General features: G+C 52.8%; 1 protein-coding gene across 1 annotated transcript; it reads left to right on the forward strand.

The window, feature by feature from the left end:
- Positions 1-5,119: 5,119 nt before the first annotated feature.
- NRIP2 (nuclear receptor interacting protein 2) lies at positions 5,120-15,807 on the forward strand. The gene is made up of 7 exons (XM_051850244.3): positions 5,120-5,264; positions 5,610-6,037; positions 9,703-9,852; positions 12,635-12,717; positions 12,998-13,119; positions 13,372-13,424; positions 13,721-15,807. Exons 2-7 carry the CDS (start codon positions 5,846-5,848, stop codon positions 13,811-13,813), a joined length of 693 nt encoding a protein of 230 aa, XP_051706204.2. The 5' UTR covers positions 5,120-5,264; positions 5,610-5,845; the 3' UTR covers positions 13,814-15,807.
- Positions 15,808-16,002: the final 195 nt, after the last annotated feature.

The raw sequence follows: 16,002 nt of genomic DNA on the forward strand, positions 1-16,002 counted from the left end.
CATCTTTCTCCGCTTTCACAGGTGATTATCAGGGAGCTGGATCAGAAGTGGAGCAGATAGGACTTGAACTGGTGCCCATAAGGGATGCTGGCATCATAGGCAGCAAGTTTACCCACTATGCCCTGGCCCCAGAGTTGGGATTCTTGACCACCGCCAGCCGGCTCTTCTCGGGGGCTGCACAGGTGTTCCTTCAGCTAGATGTTCCCCTTAGATGTTCCCTTTAGATGTTCCCTGGTGCATGCCGTCTCTCTCCTCCTTTATAGTCCTCCTCTGCCAATCCCAGCTCGGCTGCCCACACGCCGAGTACGCTGCTCTCCTCCAATCAGGAGCAAGTCCTACAGTTTATTGGTTGAACTGGAGGCAGCTGTGTAGAAGCTGTTTACTTCTCTCCCAGCGCCATATTGTGGGAGAGCAGATGCATAGAATAAGTCTTAATTCCAGTAACTCAGTCTAGTCCGGTTTGCTCCCCACAGTGGTGCCCATATGGGATGCCCCTGTCACAGGCAGCGGCTTTACCCGCTAAGCCACAACGCCAGTCCCTTATCATTTTAGAGATAAGTAAACTGAGACACAGAGTTTACTATTTTTTTCCATTCTGTCTCTTAATTAATCCTCACACTAACTCCATAAATTATGTGTTATTTCAGTTTCACAACAGGAGAGATAGATACCAAAAATGAAGCATGTTACTTTACCTGATGTCACTCAGATGATAAAGGACAAAGTCGGGACTTTTTTTTTAAAGATTTACTCAAAAGTCAGAATTACAGAGAGAGAAGGAGAGACAGAGATACATCTTGTAGTCTCTGGTTTATTCCCCCAAATGGCCGCAAGAGCCAGCCCTGGGCCAGGCCAAAAGCAAGAGCCAGGAGCTTCATCTGAGTCTCCCATGTGGATGGCAGGAACCCAAGTACTTGGATCATCTTTCTCCGCTTTCACAGGTGATTATCAGGGAGCTGGATCAGAAGTGGAGCAGATAGGACTTGAACTGGTGCCCATAAGGGATGCTGGCATCATAGGCAGCAAGTTTACCCACTATGCCCTGGCCCCAGAGTTGGGATTCTTGACCACGTCTGTCTGAATTCAACATCCCACGTTCACGTTCAGCCTGCTTTCATCAATAGACGCAAGCTGCCTGGCCTTTCTTCCTTTTTTCTTTTCTTTTTCTTTTTAATAAAGTTTTAAAATTATTTATTTATTTGTTTCGATCAGAAAAGACAGACAGACAGACACACACACAGAGAGAGAGACAGAGAGAGAGGCAGAGAGAGAGTTCTTAAATGCTGGTTTACTCCCCAAATGCCTGCAATAGACAAAGCAGGGTAGGACCAAAGACAGGAGCCCAGAACTTAATCTGTCTCTGATATGAGTGGCAGAGACGCAGTTACTGAGCCATCGCCACCTGCTGCCTCCCAGGTGTGCATTAGCAGGAAGCTGGAATCAGGAGAGGAGCTGGGACGTGGCCCAGGCACTCTGATGTGGGGTGCAGGTGTCCTAGGCAGCATCTTAACCACAAGGCCAACCATGTGCCCTACTACTTGACCTTGACCTTTGTGTGCCTTGGTTGTGCTATCTATAAAATAGGAAAATATCCAAAGTTGCGCTGCCCTGGGTGGTCTTTGGAAGGCCCATGTTTTGGACGTGGGAACACTGGGTGTCCTCTCCCAGTGATAACTTTCCGAACGGGCACAGGGTTCCTGGGAGCCTTGTTGGATGGGAGAGTTCCGGAAATCACTCTATTCCTGTCTTCAGTGCATATGGCGGGCCTAGAGGAGAAGGCTCGAAATAGACCCAGCTGTCCTCCACCCTCCGGACACCCAAGGGAGCTTTTCTCTGGCTCTGAGTTGCAGTCGACAGAGAATATTCTGGGCAATTCCTTGTGGCTGGGCCTTTTGCCCGGGAGGTTTCACCGGGTTATGTGAGCTCTCTCCCCAGCCCTTTCGGCAGAGATAAGCACTGGCACTGTTCAGCCTCAAGGGATGAACTATTCACAAAAAGGGGCCAAGACAGTTAAAGGCATGAAAGGCAGGACACAGGTAATCTCCATTTCTCCTGAGGCTTGGACCAGTGGACAGGAACTCTGACTATAGTTACAGGGATTTAGAGATAGAGGACTTCCCGATAGAGTTGAGTGATATTGGAGTAGATTATATCGGCTTAGAGGAAATGAACTGTGAAATTCATTTAGGCCAGCACTGCCTATCAGAAACATAGGGGTGGCCAGTACTGCGCAACAGAAATGTAGGGGTGGCCAGTTAGCCCGGCAGTTAGGATACCTGCATCTCATTTCAGACTCTCTGCTTTGGAGTCCCGCTTGCAGCTCCTGGCTCCAGCTTCCAGACCCTGGGAGGCAGTGATGCCGGTTCAGGTGATTGGTTTTCCTGCCACCCAGGACGAGACCGGGACTGAATTTCTGGCTCTTGGCTTTGGCCCAGCCCAGTCCCAGCCTCTGTAGGCTTTTAAAGAGGAAATCAGTGGATGGCGGCATTCTGTCTCTCTGCCTGTCAAGTAAACAAATAAAAAATGTTTAAAACAAGAAGTACAAAGGAACCATGTGTGCAGTTTACAAGCTTTCAGTTGCCACATTAAAAAAGTAAAACAACAGGGGCCAGCACTCTGGCCCAGCAGGTTAACCTGCTGCCTGCACTGCTGCCATCCCATATGAGGGCCTGATCAAATCCTGGATGCTCCACTTCTGATCCAGTGCCCTGCACTTGGGAAAGCAGTGGGAGATGGCTCAAGTACTTGGACCTCTGCCCCTACGTGGGAGACCCGGAGGAAGCTCCCGTCTCCTGGCTTAACTTCCTACACCACAACCGGCCTCTCCCCCCACCCTTTCCCTTTCTGTCGTTTTTTAGTTTTTGAGATAACATATTCTAAATTTATGTTACAGCAAAAAAGCTTAATACTTCACCAAATAAGAAATTTAACAAATAAAAAGCAAAAAGACCCTAGTTTCGTAGGAATATAGATAACGGCTATAAACAATATTTGGATGGAAAAATGACTATTTCACCCAGATACAGTAAATTTTAAAGTAATCACAGATCATGGAAACTATAATAATAAAACATTTTAACATTTGAAAAAGGAATAAACAAAGTTTCACAAAACCATATTTGTAGCACTACTGATACACATATTTTTTTTTCTTCCTTTCTTTTTTATTTTAATTTTAGCTCGCTCCCACTTGTAAGGGAGAACACATGGTGTTTGTCTTTCTGTGTCCAGCTTATTTCACTCAACATGATGTCCTCCAGTTGTGTCCATCTGCTGCAAATTTCTTCCTTTTTTTAAAAAAAGACATTTATTTACTTGAAAGTCAGAATTACACAGAACAAGGGAGAGACAGAGACAGAGAGAGAGAGAGAGAGATCTCCCACCTGCTGATTCACTCCCTAAATGGCCACAACAACTCAGTCTAGGCCAGGCCAAAGCCAGGAGCCAGGAGCTTCCTCCAGGTGTCCTACTGGGGTGCAGGGGCACAAGCACGTGGGCCATCCTTTGCTGCTTTCCCAGTCCATTAGCAGGAAGCTGAACCAGAAGTAGAGCAGACAATGGCCCAAGTGGTTGAGTCTCCACCATCCATGTGGAAGATCTGCACTGAGGTCCTGGCTCGGCTTAGACCTGGCCATGTGGACATTTGGAGAGTGAATCAATGGCTAGAAAATCTCTTTTTCTGTGTCTCTCTTTCTTAAAAAATAAATAAATACATTTTAAACTTGATGGAAAACAGAATTAAGAGTTGTTTATGTTGCTGCAAAAAATTTTTTGAGCTGCATGCAGTATTTTCCACGAACTTTCAGGGGTGGGCATTTGGCCCAGTAGTTGACACTAGCTAAGCCCCCACACCACAGGGCAGGCATAGTGGCACTGCCCACATCCCCTATCGGGTTGCCTGGGATCAAGTCTCTGTTCTTCTGCTTCCAATCCAACTTCCCGCTAATCCTGAGAGGTAGCAGAGGATGGGTCAAGTGTTTGGGTCCCTGCTACCACATGATACACCTTCATGGAGTTCTGGGCTCCTGGCTTTGGCCTGGCCTTGCCCTGGCTGTTGTGAGCATTTGGGGAATAAACCTGTGGACGGGAGCTCTTTCCTTTGGCCTGTCTTTGGCAGGCTCTCGTTCTCTCCTCTGTCTCTCAAATAAATTAAGAAAACAAATAGTGAACAAAAAGAGCAAATTACAGAATACATACAGTGGGCCAGGCAAAACTAAATGATATATGGCTTAGGATACAGATACATGCATATGCCTAGACAGTATAAAAGAAAAGGACTGGCATTGTGGCACAGCTGGTTAAGCCATGGTTTGCAACACTGGCATCCCATACAGAAGCGCTTGTACCAATCCCAGCTGCTCCACTTCCAATCCACCTCCCTGCTAATGTGCCTACAGAGGGCAGCAGAAGATGGTCCAAGTCTCTGGGGCTCCTGTCACCTACGTGGGAGACCTGGATGTTGTTCCTGCCTCCTGGCCCAAACCTGGTATTGTGGGCATTTGGGGAGTAATTCAATGGATGGAAAATCTCTCTCTCTCCCTCTGTGTGTGTGTGTGTGTGTGTGTGTCCCTCTCTGTTGCTTTGTTTTTCAAATAAATAAATAAGTAATATTTTGTAAAAAGAGTATGAAAGAAGAGTGGGTTTGGTACACACCAAAGTCGGGAGGGAGGTAGAGGTTCAGGAAGAGCTGTAACCACACTGGTAACAGTTTATTTTTTAAACTAGGTGGTAAGTCAAGAGTGTTATTCTTTGTAAGTTTTGCATGTTTGAAATACAGGTTGAGCAGCCTTAATCTGAGAACCGAAGCTTCCGGACGGCTCCCAGATCTGCCGCCAGCAGGATGCCAGATGTGGAAAATTCCACACTTGACCTCGCGTGAGGGCGGCTGTTGAAATGCCTGAGCACGAGAAACCTGGTATGCAATGACCTGCAGGCGGTGCGTGTAACACGTGTGCGAAACAGAAATGAGTTCCGTGTTTAGACTTGCATCCCATCCCCAATATGTCTCATTGCAAATGTTTGCAAATATTCCCAAACGGGAAAAAAAAAATTCCACATCTAAAATGCCTCTGGTCCGAAACATTTGGGGGTGAGGGACGCTCCACCTGCGTAACACTGTAAAAGAGCCGGTACTGTTTCCACAAAGGAGATCGGAAGCTGAGGTGCACTTCTGGGGTGGTCGGGAGCCGATCGCTCCTTCCCCTGGAAGTCCGTGAGCTGAGACCGTAACACCTCCGTGCGCGCCAAGCCAGAGACCCGGAAAGGTACAGTCTGCGGGAGGGGGGGTTTTCACGCTCTCCGCTCTGTTCAGAACCCAGTTCCCGGCCTGCACCCCAGGCCCTGGCTGCGGAGAAGACCGGGAAGAGGAGACAGCCAGGCAGCCGAGCCGGGTCCGCGCACTGTGGACTCGAACGCCCGCAAGCCACACGCACACCGGCACGCAGGCTGGCGTCCTGCTCAGCGGCGCGCGCGCTCCTCTCCAACCTCGGGGCACACGCCGCTTCCCCGTGCGCTGTGACCGGGGACCCCCGCGGCGGCGACACTGCCCGGCCAGCCCGCGGCGCGCCCCCCCAGCCCTCCCTTCCTCCCTCCCTCTCTCTCTTTTCCAGACCTGGGTTTTTCCAGCCGAAGCCTCACTCCCTCTGCTGCAAGCTCTGGAAACTGGTGTGTGACGCGGTTGCTCCTCCTGCACGTTATTTATTTATTTATTTATTTATTTCGTCTTTACCTCTCGCGGAGACCCTGCTGTCACAGGCAGAGCGGGAGGCGCCAGCGGTCTACCGGGAGACCCCCGGGGCGCACAGAGCGCACGCAGGGGCAGCCCGCGCTCAGCCCCGCGGGGGCCATGAGCACTGGGCCGGAGGCCAGGAAGGATGAGGGCGACACTAGCCGGAGGGCACAGGGGGCAGAGCCGCGGGCCCGGGCCCCCCTGAGCCAGCAGCGCCGGCTCAAACAGGCCGCCCAGTTCCTGCACAAGGACTCGGCCGACCTGCTGCCCCTGGACAGCCTCAAGAGACTCGGCACCTCCAAGGACCTGGTGAGGCAGCCCCCGCCCCTGCTCCCCACCACCCTACACCCTTCCGGGCGCCCCTGCCTGGCCCAGGGAGGCAGAGCGTCCTGCCAACTTCAGGGACTTCCCTCTGACCATGCTGGGGTCTTGTGCTTGGCGTCTTTCCCATGGCCCGAGGAGCCCCATCCTCATTGCTCAGCTCCCCCCACTGTTATCTTGGGTGTGGGGAGAAGCTTTGCTGTCCAGGAGCAGAGGTTTGGGGGACGCAGGAGCCCTCTGGGGCAGTCAGCGGACGCTGGGAGGACTGGTCAGCTTCCGGTCCCCAAGCCTTGGATTCCTTCAGGCCGGGTGGGCTCTACTTCTCCCCTCATCAAGGAAGCACCAGGGCCCTCCCTCCTCCCTGGGGCTTCCTGTTTCCTACAGCTCTTGCCTGAGCCCCCTGGTTTCCTGGAGCGTCTCTCGCTCCCTGCTTCCTGGGTGCCTTTCTTTCCATTCCCCTGCGGCTGCTTCGGCCTCCAGAGGGAACAGGGCAGGGGAGTCAGTCTGGGGAGGTGCGTGGGCAGCAAGCCGGCTGCAGGGACAGTCATTCCCCTGAGAGGTGGTAATGAAAATCCTAAGCGTTGGAACCACTTTGCTTTGGGACAATCTCTGCCACTTACCAACCTGGGCAAGTTACTTTGAATTCTGTGCCTCAACGTCCTCCTCTGTTAAATGGGGATAAAATCAATAGTACCTGCCTTGAGGGGTGGCTGTGAGCTATGTGAGCTAAGCCGGCGAATAGAAAGCACTGTAGAAATGCTGTTATGTTTCCTCCAACCAAGAGATGAAGTCAGCTCCACAGGGGCTGGAGAGTGCGGGCTTACATCTGGCCTCTGACCCCTAGAGGAGAGAGGAAGGCCTTTCTAGAAAGGCTTGGAGCACTTAGTGGCCTCTCTCATCTGCGAGTCCAAGAGGAGGACCCCCAGCAGGGCCTGCACTGTGAGAGGCGGGAAGCTTGTCTGGTGGCCCCGGGCCACATCTTGTTGGGAACCTGGGGCCAAATGCAGCCCTGTGTGGCCCTTCCTGACCCAGCCCTCCTCTCCCATGCCCCGCCCTGCCTGCCTGCCCCCAACTCCCCCGCCTCCAGGAACCCAGGGCAGAGCCCAGGCATTCCCATAGCTCCATGCCAGCAGCCTCCAGAGAGGAAAAGTGATGCACAGAGATTTCAGCTCAGAGAACTGCTGGGGGCTTCTTCCTCCCCGTGAGCGTGGCAAGCACAGCCGAGCTACGGGGATGGAACAGGGAGGCAGGCTGTGTGGCTCCTAGGGCTGGGGTCCTGCAGCCTCTACCTCTATTGAGGACCTCCCTACATCTGTGCAGCTCAGGAGAGGCCTCCTAACATTGCCATCCCCGGGGGTAGGTCCTGGCCTCTGATGAGAAAGTTCTGAGCTTTTTTTTTTTTTTTTTAAGAGTTTTTTTTTTTTTAATATTTATTTGAAAGGCAGAATTACAGAGAGGTAGAGAAAGAGAGAGAGAGAGAGAGAGGGAGGGAGAGAGATCTCCCATCCACTGGTTCACCCCCAAGATGGTTGCAATGGCCAAAGCTATATCTATCTGAAGCCAGAAGCCAGGAGCTTCTTCCTGGTCTCCCACACGTGTGCAAGGGCCCAAGGGCTATCTTCTACTGCTTTCCCAGGCCATAGCAGAGAGCTGGATCGGATGTGGAGCAGCTGGGACTCAAACCAGCGCCCATATGGAATGCCAGCACTGCAGGCAGCGGCTTCACCTGCCACGCCCCAGCGCCAGCCCCAGTTCTGGGTTTTTCACCTCTCTGCTCTGCCTTGGCACTTGCCAACTCTATCTCTAGTGGTCAGCTCCTGGGGCTTTGGGAACAAAGACACAACAGGTTGGGAGGTCCCCTTTGTCTCCCTCCCTGGGATAGCTCTGGAGGAATCTGCAGCCCCGGAGCCCCTGTTTGCTGCCCTCCCACCCCGTACTTTTCCAAGAGCGAGGTCTCTGGCTGCCAGGCTTCCTGTTGAGCAGCAACCTCAGGGGTCTCGTGAAGCCAAGGGCGTAGAAACAACCCGAGACTCAGGGAGGTGAAGGCAGGTGGAGGGGTGTGTGGAGCCTGGGGGATACTGCCTCTCTCAGCAGGTGTTTATTGAGCACCTACTGCATGCTGAGCTAGGTCCTGGCATAGAAAGAGGGGTGAGATACAGACACTTCGAGGGCTCCTCCCGGCTAGTGGGAGTGAAATCCAAAAACACCTGTTAGAGGAAGCATGGGCATTCCCTCCCAAGCCTGGTGCCCTGGAGGGAGCAGCAAGAATAGAGAAGCTATCCCAGAGGAGGCCCCCTGCAGTAAGTAGGAGACACACAGTGACGAAAGCCTCTCTCCCAGATAGTGTGTCGAGGCAGCCATCGGTCTGGCCGAGAGAGGCATGAGGAGGAGGAGCCTCAGGAGGAGGGCTGAGCAGGAGGGGAGGCGTGGAAGTGAAGCAGCCTGCTCCAAGCTGGACAGGCCGTGTTGCTGGGGCAGACAAGCCGGGTCGGGGAGATGAGGTTGATGTTAGGCAGTGGCTGCACCATCTGGCCTGGGCATCATCTTAGAAAGTCTGGGCTCTATCATGTAAGCACTCCTGCATTTTATTACTGTTTTAAAGATTTTTTTTTTTTTTTGAGAGACAGAGACTCCCATCAGCTAGTTTACTCCCTAAATGCCAGTGAGGATGGGTCAGGCCAAAACCCGGAGACGGGAGCTAATTTGGATCTCCCATGTGGGTGGCCGAGACTCGTCTACCTGAGCCAAAACCGGCTGCCTCCCAGGGTGTGCGTTAGCAGAAAGCTGGAATCGGGGTGGAGCTAGGACTTGAACCCTAGGCACTCTGATGCGGTATACGGCAGCTTCACCGATGCACCTAGTGCCTGGCCCAGGGCCCTTCAACAGGAGAGGAACACGGCTGGTTTTACTTGGATGCTTCTCAAACTTTAATGTGCACACAAATCACCCAGGAATCTTATGAAAATGAATCTTCTGATTCAGGCTCGAGATCTGACCTCAGTCTGGAGGCTTCAGGCTGGTGTGTCTGAAAGGCAACAGGCCTGGAGGCAGGTTCCTGTGAACGTAGGTGGGGGCTCCCGGGGTCCAGGAGAGCTGCAGGGAGGCTGGAAGAAGGGCAGGGAGAGGCAGAAGGCACAGCTGGCAGGGTTCAGGAAGCGATCAGACAGGGTAGGGGTGTTTGTGGGTGAGGGACGGGTCTAGGGTGACTCCCAGGATTCTGGATCTGAAGACTTTATTCCTTGTCACAGCATCAGCAGCCTGTTGAAGGATGGGGGGATGGGCAGGTGCGTTGAGAAAAGAACTTGCAGTGGGGAAGACAGTGTTGCAGGTTCCAGACACACACACACACACCCTCCCCCACCACCAGCATACTCAATTCTGAAATGTCCCTTCAGCCAGTAGATCAGCGTGGACCCTTCTCTTCCTCTCTCTCCACGGCTGGGCAGTCTGTTGAGGTCCCAGGGAAGTAGCCTGTTTGCATGTGCGCTGCTCTCATTATCCTTGGGTGAGCTCATGCCACTTCCTTCCTGAGACTCAGATCTTTGGGGGGTGGGGTTGGTGGGAGCGACCGGGCTATATAAGGTGGAGGGACAGAGTGGCCCGAGTTCTTGGGTGTAGACCTGTCTCCCTGCATTGTTTTGTGATGGAGCCAGCAGCCACACAGCGTGATCCAAAGACGCCTGGTGGAGGGAAACCAGAGTCGGGTTCAGGAGAAGTCTCCCCTGGTACAGGTCCCCATTCACGGCCAAGAGGACGGGGGGAAGAGTGGGCCACAGCTTCCAGCTCTGCTGGTCAACTGCAAGGTAAGAGGCCTCTGTAGGCACCGCCTCTCATGAACAAGTCTACCCTGCCTGCAGCTGGCTCACTTCACCCACCCTCCTGTCTGCCCTGACCAGGGAGGGAGGGACGGAGTGGGGAAGAGGCACCTCTCTCCACTGCGTGCACTTAAAAATGGGATCCTCCATCTTTTATTTACTTATTTTTATTTAAAAGGCAGAGAGACAGAGACAGAGGAGAGACACACAAGGATCCTCCATCTGCTGGTTCACTCCCCAGATGCCCACCATAACTGTGGTTGGGCAAGGCTGAAGCTAGGAGCCCAAAAACTCAACCCAGGCCTCCTACAGACCCAAATGCTTAAGTCATCTCCTACTGCCTTCTTAGCATGTGCAGTAGCAAGAAGTTCCATTGGAAGCAGGGTAGCCAGGACTTGAACCAGGCACTACAATATGGGATGTGGGTGTCCCAAGTGATGACTGCCCCAAACTCCCACCCTGCATCCTCCATCTTCCCTCTGCACAATTCCATCTAGTATGACCACTGTTCCACCCTCTTTCCTTTATCAAAGTGTATTTATTTATTTTTTTAAAGATTTATTTTATTTATTTGAAAGAGAGAGTTACAGAGAGAGGTAGAGACAGAGAAAGAGATCTTCCATCCTCTGGTTCACTCCCAAAATGGCTGCAACAGCCAGAGCTTTGCTGATTTGAAGCCAAGAGCAAGGAACTTCATGCAGGTCTCCCACATGGGTGCAGGTGCCCAAGGTCTTGGGCCATCTTCTGCTGCTTCCCAGGCCATTAGCAAGGAGCTGGCTTGGAAGTGGAGAAGCTGGGACTCGAACCAGTGCCCATATGGGATGCTGGCACTACAGACCGGGGCTTTAACCTGCTATCCCACAGCGCCAGCCCCTATCAAAGTATATTTAAATGGAAATACACTCAGTATGCAAGGATAGATTGTGCTTCTCCTGGAAAAACCTTGTGTGTTCCAAGGCGATGGTCTTGTCATCTCTGGAGCCATTTAGCCACCCAGTCTCTTCTGAACTGTTCCCATTAAGCACCCACTGCTCCTCCGCCTGGAGCGCTCTGTTCCTGCACTCCAATCTCTCTGTGTGCACATTCTGCCGTCTCAGCCTGGAAGTTACCTCCTCGCTGAAACCTCATTTCCCCAGTAGGAAACAGCCATTCCTCCTGCTCGGCCTCTAAGACATTTTGCTCACAATCCTTTCGCAGACCTGAAAGCTTGCTACCATACAGAACTACATGTCACTGCCTTTAGTCTCCTAAAAACCAGCATTCGTTGATGAACCTTCCAGCGACATATCTTGCATGGATATGCATAAATGCTCAGTAGATGTTTAAGATGGGAAGACCGCAGGTATACACCAAAAGGTCAGTGCATTTCCAAGGAATTGGACTTGTCTTTCTTTCCAGTGGTGAACTCTGGGTGATCCACCTGAGTTTCCGATCAAGGGATCCCAGTTCTCTCTGCCTCCTCTACCCCTAAGCTGGAATTCTCCAATCAGGAAGCCTTCAATCTCCCAAGGATTCTTCTAAGTGGATCTCCATTTTTGGCCAGATCTTTCCCAAACTTAGCAGTCATCAAGAGTAGCTCCACTTTTTTTTTTTTTAAAGGATTGTTTGTTTGAAAGAGATACAGAGGAGAGAGAGAGGGAGAGAGAGAGAGAGAGGCCTTCCATCTGCTGATTCACTCACCAGATGGCTGCAACTGCCAAGGCATGACCAGAACAAAACTAGGAGCCAGGAGCTTCATTCAGGTCTCCCACGTGGGTGGCAGGTACCCAAGTACTTAAACCATCTTCTGCTGCTTTTCCCAGCAGGAAGCTGGATTGGAAGTGGAGCAGCCAGGACTCAAATCGGTGCTCACATGGGATGCTGGCATTGCAGGCAGTGGCTTAATCTGCTATGCCACAATTCCAGCCCCAAGGGTAGTTCCACTTTTAAAAAAACATTATATTGAGAGACAGATCTCTGTCTATCGTGCTTCCATCCACTGATTCACTCCCTATATCCCATAATAGTTGAGGTAGGACTGGGCTGAAGCCAGGAGCCAGGCATTCATTCCAGGTCTCCCATGTGGGTGGCAGAGACCCAAATACTCAAGCCATCACTGCTGCCTCCCTGGGCCTGCATTAGGAGGAAGCAATAGGCAGGAGCCAGACCAGGGGATCAAACCCAGCTTACTCCAACAAGGGACATGGACATCTTAACCAGTGTCTTAACTAGGCTAAACGTTTGCTCTGTCCATTTTGTTTTGAATTCCTTTATCTGAGAGTCAATTTTGCCACAGTTGTTTGAGTTCCCTAAAAAATCACTTTCAATGATTCAGTTCAGGGCCAGACATTATAGTACGGCAGGTTAAACTACTGCTTGGGATGCCCCCATCCCATTTCCAAGTGCCTGAGATGCACTCCTGCTTCTGTCTGTTCCCGATCCTCCTCCCTGCTAATGCACCTGGGAGGCAGATGACCCCGCAAATGCTAAGTCCCTGATATCCACATGGGAGACCCGGATGGAGTTCCTGGTTCCTGGCTTCAGCCTGGCCCAGCCCTGGCTGTTGTAGCATTTAGGGGAAGAGAACGGGTGGGTGAAAGATGGTCTCTTTCTCTGTTTCTCCTTTTAAAAAAATTAAAAATGAATCAACATTTTAAAAACCTATACATGCAAGTATCTTTTAAAAAAAATCATCTGTAAAAGAGAATCTTCAAGGGACTGGGAATATTGAAGGCTCCAACCCCAACCTGCTCTCATGTGCTCACCCACCCTCCCCATCCCCCTTGCTCAGTGCCAGGACCAGCTGCTTAGAGTGGCCGTGGACACAGGCGCCCCGCACAATCAGATCTCCTCCGCGTGCCTCAGCCGTCTGGGGTGAGTGGGGCCCGAACCAGTGGCTGGGGGCGTGGGGCTTCTCTTTGGGGTGAGGACGATGTTCTCAAGTTAGATGGTGGTGAGGGCTCTGAAGATATTAAAAACCACTGTACGCTTTAGGAGAGTGCATTTTTATGACATCTGAATTATATCCCCATAAAGCCTGATTTATTTTGCAAGCGTGGTTGGAGACTCTGACCGAGGAGCGGGACGTTAGCTAATGAACAGGGGTGTGGGCGGGGGCTGCGGTGGCCTTCACTACCTTGCTTTCCAACTACAGGTTAGGGAAGAGGGTCCTGAAAGGCCCAGGTGGGAGCCTGGCACCTGGGTCCCCAAGCCAGGTGGAGCAGCTGGAGCTGCAGCTGGGGCAGGAGACTGTGGCCTGCTCGGCCCGGGTGGTGGGTGAGTCTTCCCTCCTCTCGGCCCAGCTTCTCTCCGCTTCTGCCATCCTCCTGGGGGTGGGGCCGGGCAGAGGCTTGCCAGCCCCTGGCAGCACAAGGTGTCCTCAAGGATCCTCTGATTATCCCCTCTCTCTGTGCCAGTACCTGCAGACCTGGGGCATGGGGGTGGGCAGGGAAGGGGCGGGTGCCCAGCGGAGGGCCACGGGGGCTGCAGCACTCGTCACCTTCTTCTGTCTTCACACGGTTCCTGTAGATGCTGAGAGCCCTGACCTCTGTCTCGGGCTGTCCACACTGCTTTCTCTCAAGGTAAGTGCCCTCACTGGGGCCCAGCCCAAAGAGCTGGGCAAAGCGGCAGAAGGCGCAGCTATAGAAGAGCGGATCAGGTTCTGCCGAGGAAGACTGCTAGATGTGCAGTTTCCCCTTTGCTTCCTTAATGATCTACAAGGGAAAAACCCAGAGAACTGGGTCCCTCCCTGCTGGGGGCCTGGGTGGATGGAACAGGGGAGGAGCAGAGAGCCAGGCAGCTGCAGGAAGTGGGAGGGCGGGGGGAGAGGTGGTGCCCTGCGGGGGTGAGCTCACATGACACCCCCCTCACCCCACAGTGCTGCATCGACCTGGAACATGGGGTGCTGCGGCTGAAAGCCCCGTCCTCAGAGCTGCCCTTCCTGCCTTTGTACCAAGAGCCCGGCCAGTGACCGCTGTCCCCATCAGTCTTCCCCCGGGGCAAGAGCTGTGGGGAGGGCCAGAGAGCTGGGGACTCTGTGTCCCGCTTCTCACTGCCCTGACCCCTACTGACCCATTTCTCTCAGTCTGCCACAGTCCTCTCAGCTGTCAGCAACTGCTTCCTCCCTCAGGAGTTTCACCCGGGGGCCCAGACTCCAGCCTTCTGGCTTCCCTGTTCTCTCAGTCCCTTCCCAAGAAGAGCGACACCAGGTCAGGGCTGCAGAATGGGACAAGAGCAAAATGGGGCTCTGGGCTTGGCCCTGGGCATGGGAGGACCTGAGCCAAAAGCTGCAGCTGACCGCTGTCCTCACGATCCCTCAGCCCCCACCCCAAAGCTACTGCACTGTCCTGACGCCCACGTCTCCCTGCTCACCTCCGGGGTTCCTGGTCTCCTACACCAGGCCGCCATGCCAAACCAGCCCGGGTCCCTGGCCCTCCTGGGGCCTGCCTTTTGGAGTCCATACACGTCTGCTCACAGGTGATGGGGGGAGACATTTTGAGCAGAGGAATTCAGTACAACGAAGGTGACTTGGGGCAGGAATGTGCAAAGCCGAAGGCAGAGAGCATCTGTCGTTCACCTTCTCTGGGATTGGTGGTTGATTGATTCCCCAGTGCAAAGCCTTGGCTGTACCGCTCACACTCACTGCACGCATTTATTCTCCACTTGCCCTTTGTACCCACTGGGCTCCTGAACTTGGAAGGTGTATGTGGAAGAGCCCAGAGAGACAGGAGAGGATGGTGGGGTTGGCAGTCTTCAGACTTAAACCTATCCAGCATTTGTTTATATTTATGGGGTGGGCCTTGTGGCTCAGCAGGTTAAGCTGCTGCTTCCAACAGTGGCATCCCATATTCGAGTCCCAGTTCCAGTCGCAGCTGCTCTGCTTCCGATCCAGCCAATGTACCTGGGAAAGCACCAAAAGATGGCCCAGGTGTCTGGGCCCTTGCCACCCTCGTGGGAGACCTGGATGGAGTTTCAGGCTGCTGGCTTTGGCCCTGCCCAGCCCTGGCTGTTGCAGCCATTTGAGGAGTAAAGCGGCAAATGGAATAATCTCTTTCCCTCTCTGACTTTAAGGCTTATTTATTTATTTAAAAGGCTGGGCAACAGAGAGAGAAAGAGATCTTCCATCTGCTGGTTTCACTTTCTGAATGCCTGCAACAATTGGTGCTGAGACAGGTGGAAGCCAGGAGCCAGAAACTCCACCTGGGTTTCCCACCTGGATGGCAGAGGCCCAAGTACTTGGGCCATCATATTCTGCTCCCTCCCCTCAACTCCATGTTTTAGCAGGGAACTGGATTGGAAGTGTAGAGTAGCCGGGACTCAGAACTAGCACTCTGATGTGGGATGTGGGCTTCCAGAAGTGGCAGCTTTACCCAATGCACTGCAACACCTGCCCATCTTCTTATTTCTAGAATTAGCACACACACACACCATTAGCCTTCTTCCTACCCATATCTTTGGCCTTCCGAGTTTAAGCTTATCTTGTCCTGGAATCAGTGGCTTTTTATCCCCCAGTTGGGCTCACCCACAAAGCAAAAAGAGGTTCTTCTGAATTCACTGTGAAGAGTCCAAACCTCAAGCAGCAAGACCTGGAGGGTCTTTCTGGCTGGTCTGGGTCTCGCAAATCAGAGTCAGGAATAGAGAAAAGCCAGTGGTGGAGCTAACCTGAGCCGGGACCTGGGTCCTGGGGCTGGAATGAAAATCTTGAGCCTGGAGTAGATTAGAGAAAAGCCGAGGTGCAAGGAGCTTCCCCGAGACACCTGCTTTGCCTTTCTCAGGCTCAGTTCTCACAGGTACCTACAGAATTCCCTTGCCCTCACTGCTTTGCTCCACGACCTCTGCTTCCCTGGGTCTCGCCCTGTTCCTCTCCCTGTTTGCTTCCGGCTGCTTCTGTAACTGCAGAACCAAGGCCCCAGCGCCAACCCTCAGCCCAGCTGCTTCCCCTTTGAATAAACACTTGTTTCTGTATGCCGATGTTCTCTGGTTGTCCTCCCTGCTCTAGGAGCACGATGATAGCTCTGCCCTGGCTGCCTTCCCTGGGGTGCCCCATACCCACCTGACTGGGGGTCAGCACAATTCAGAGCAGTGGCTTTCAAACTGCTCTGAGCACAACTCACAGTGGGAGAGAGATGGACAAAGGTACTTCAAAAAATGTGTGGGAAG

Source organism: Oryctolagus cuniculus, chromosome 9 (assembly GCF_051225735.1).
Source record: "Oryctolagus cuniculus isolate XC-2025 breed Fujian yellow rabbit chromosome 9, ASM5122573v1, whole genome shotgun sequence".
In the NCBI taxonomy this organism is placed as follows: Eukaryota; Metazoa; Chordata; class Mammalia; order Lagomorpha; family Leporidae; genus Oryctolagus; species Oryctolagus cuniculus.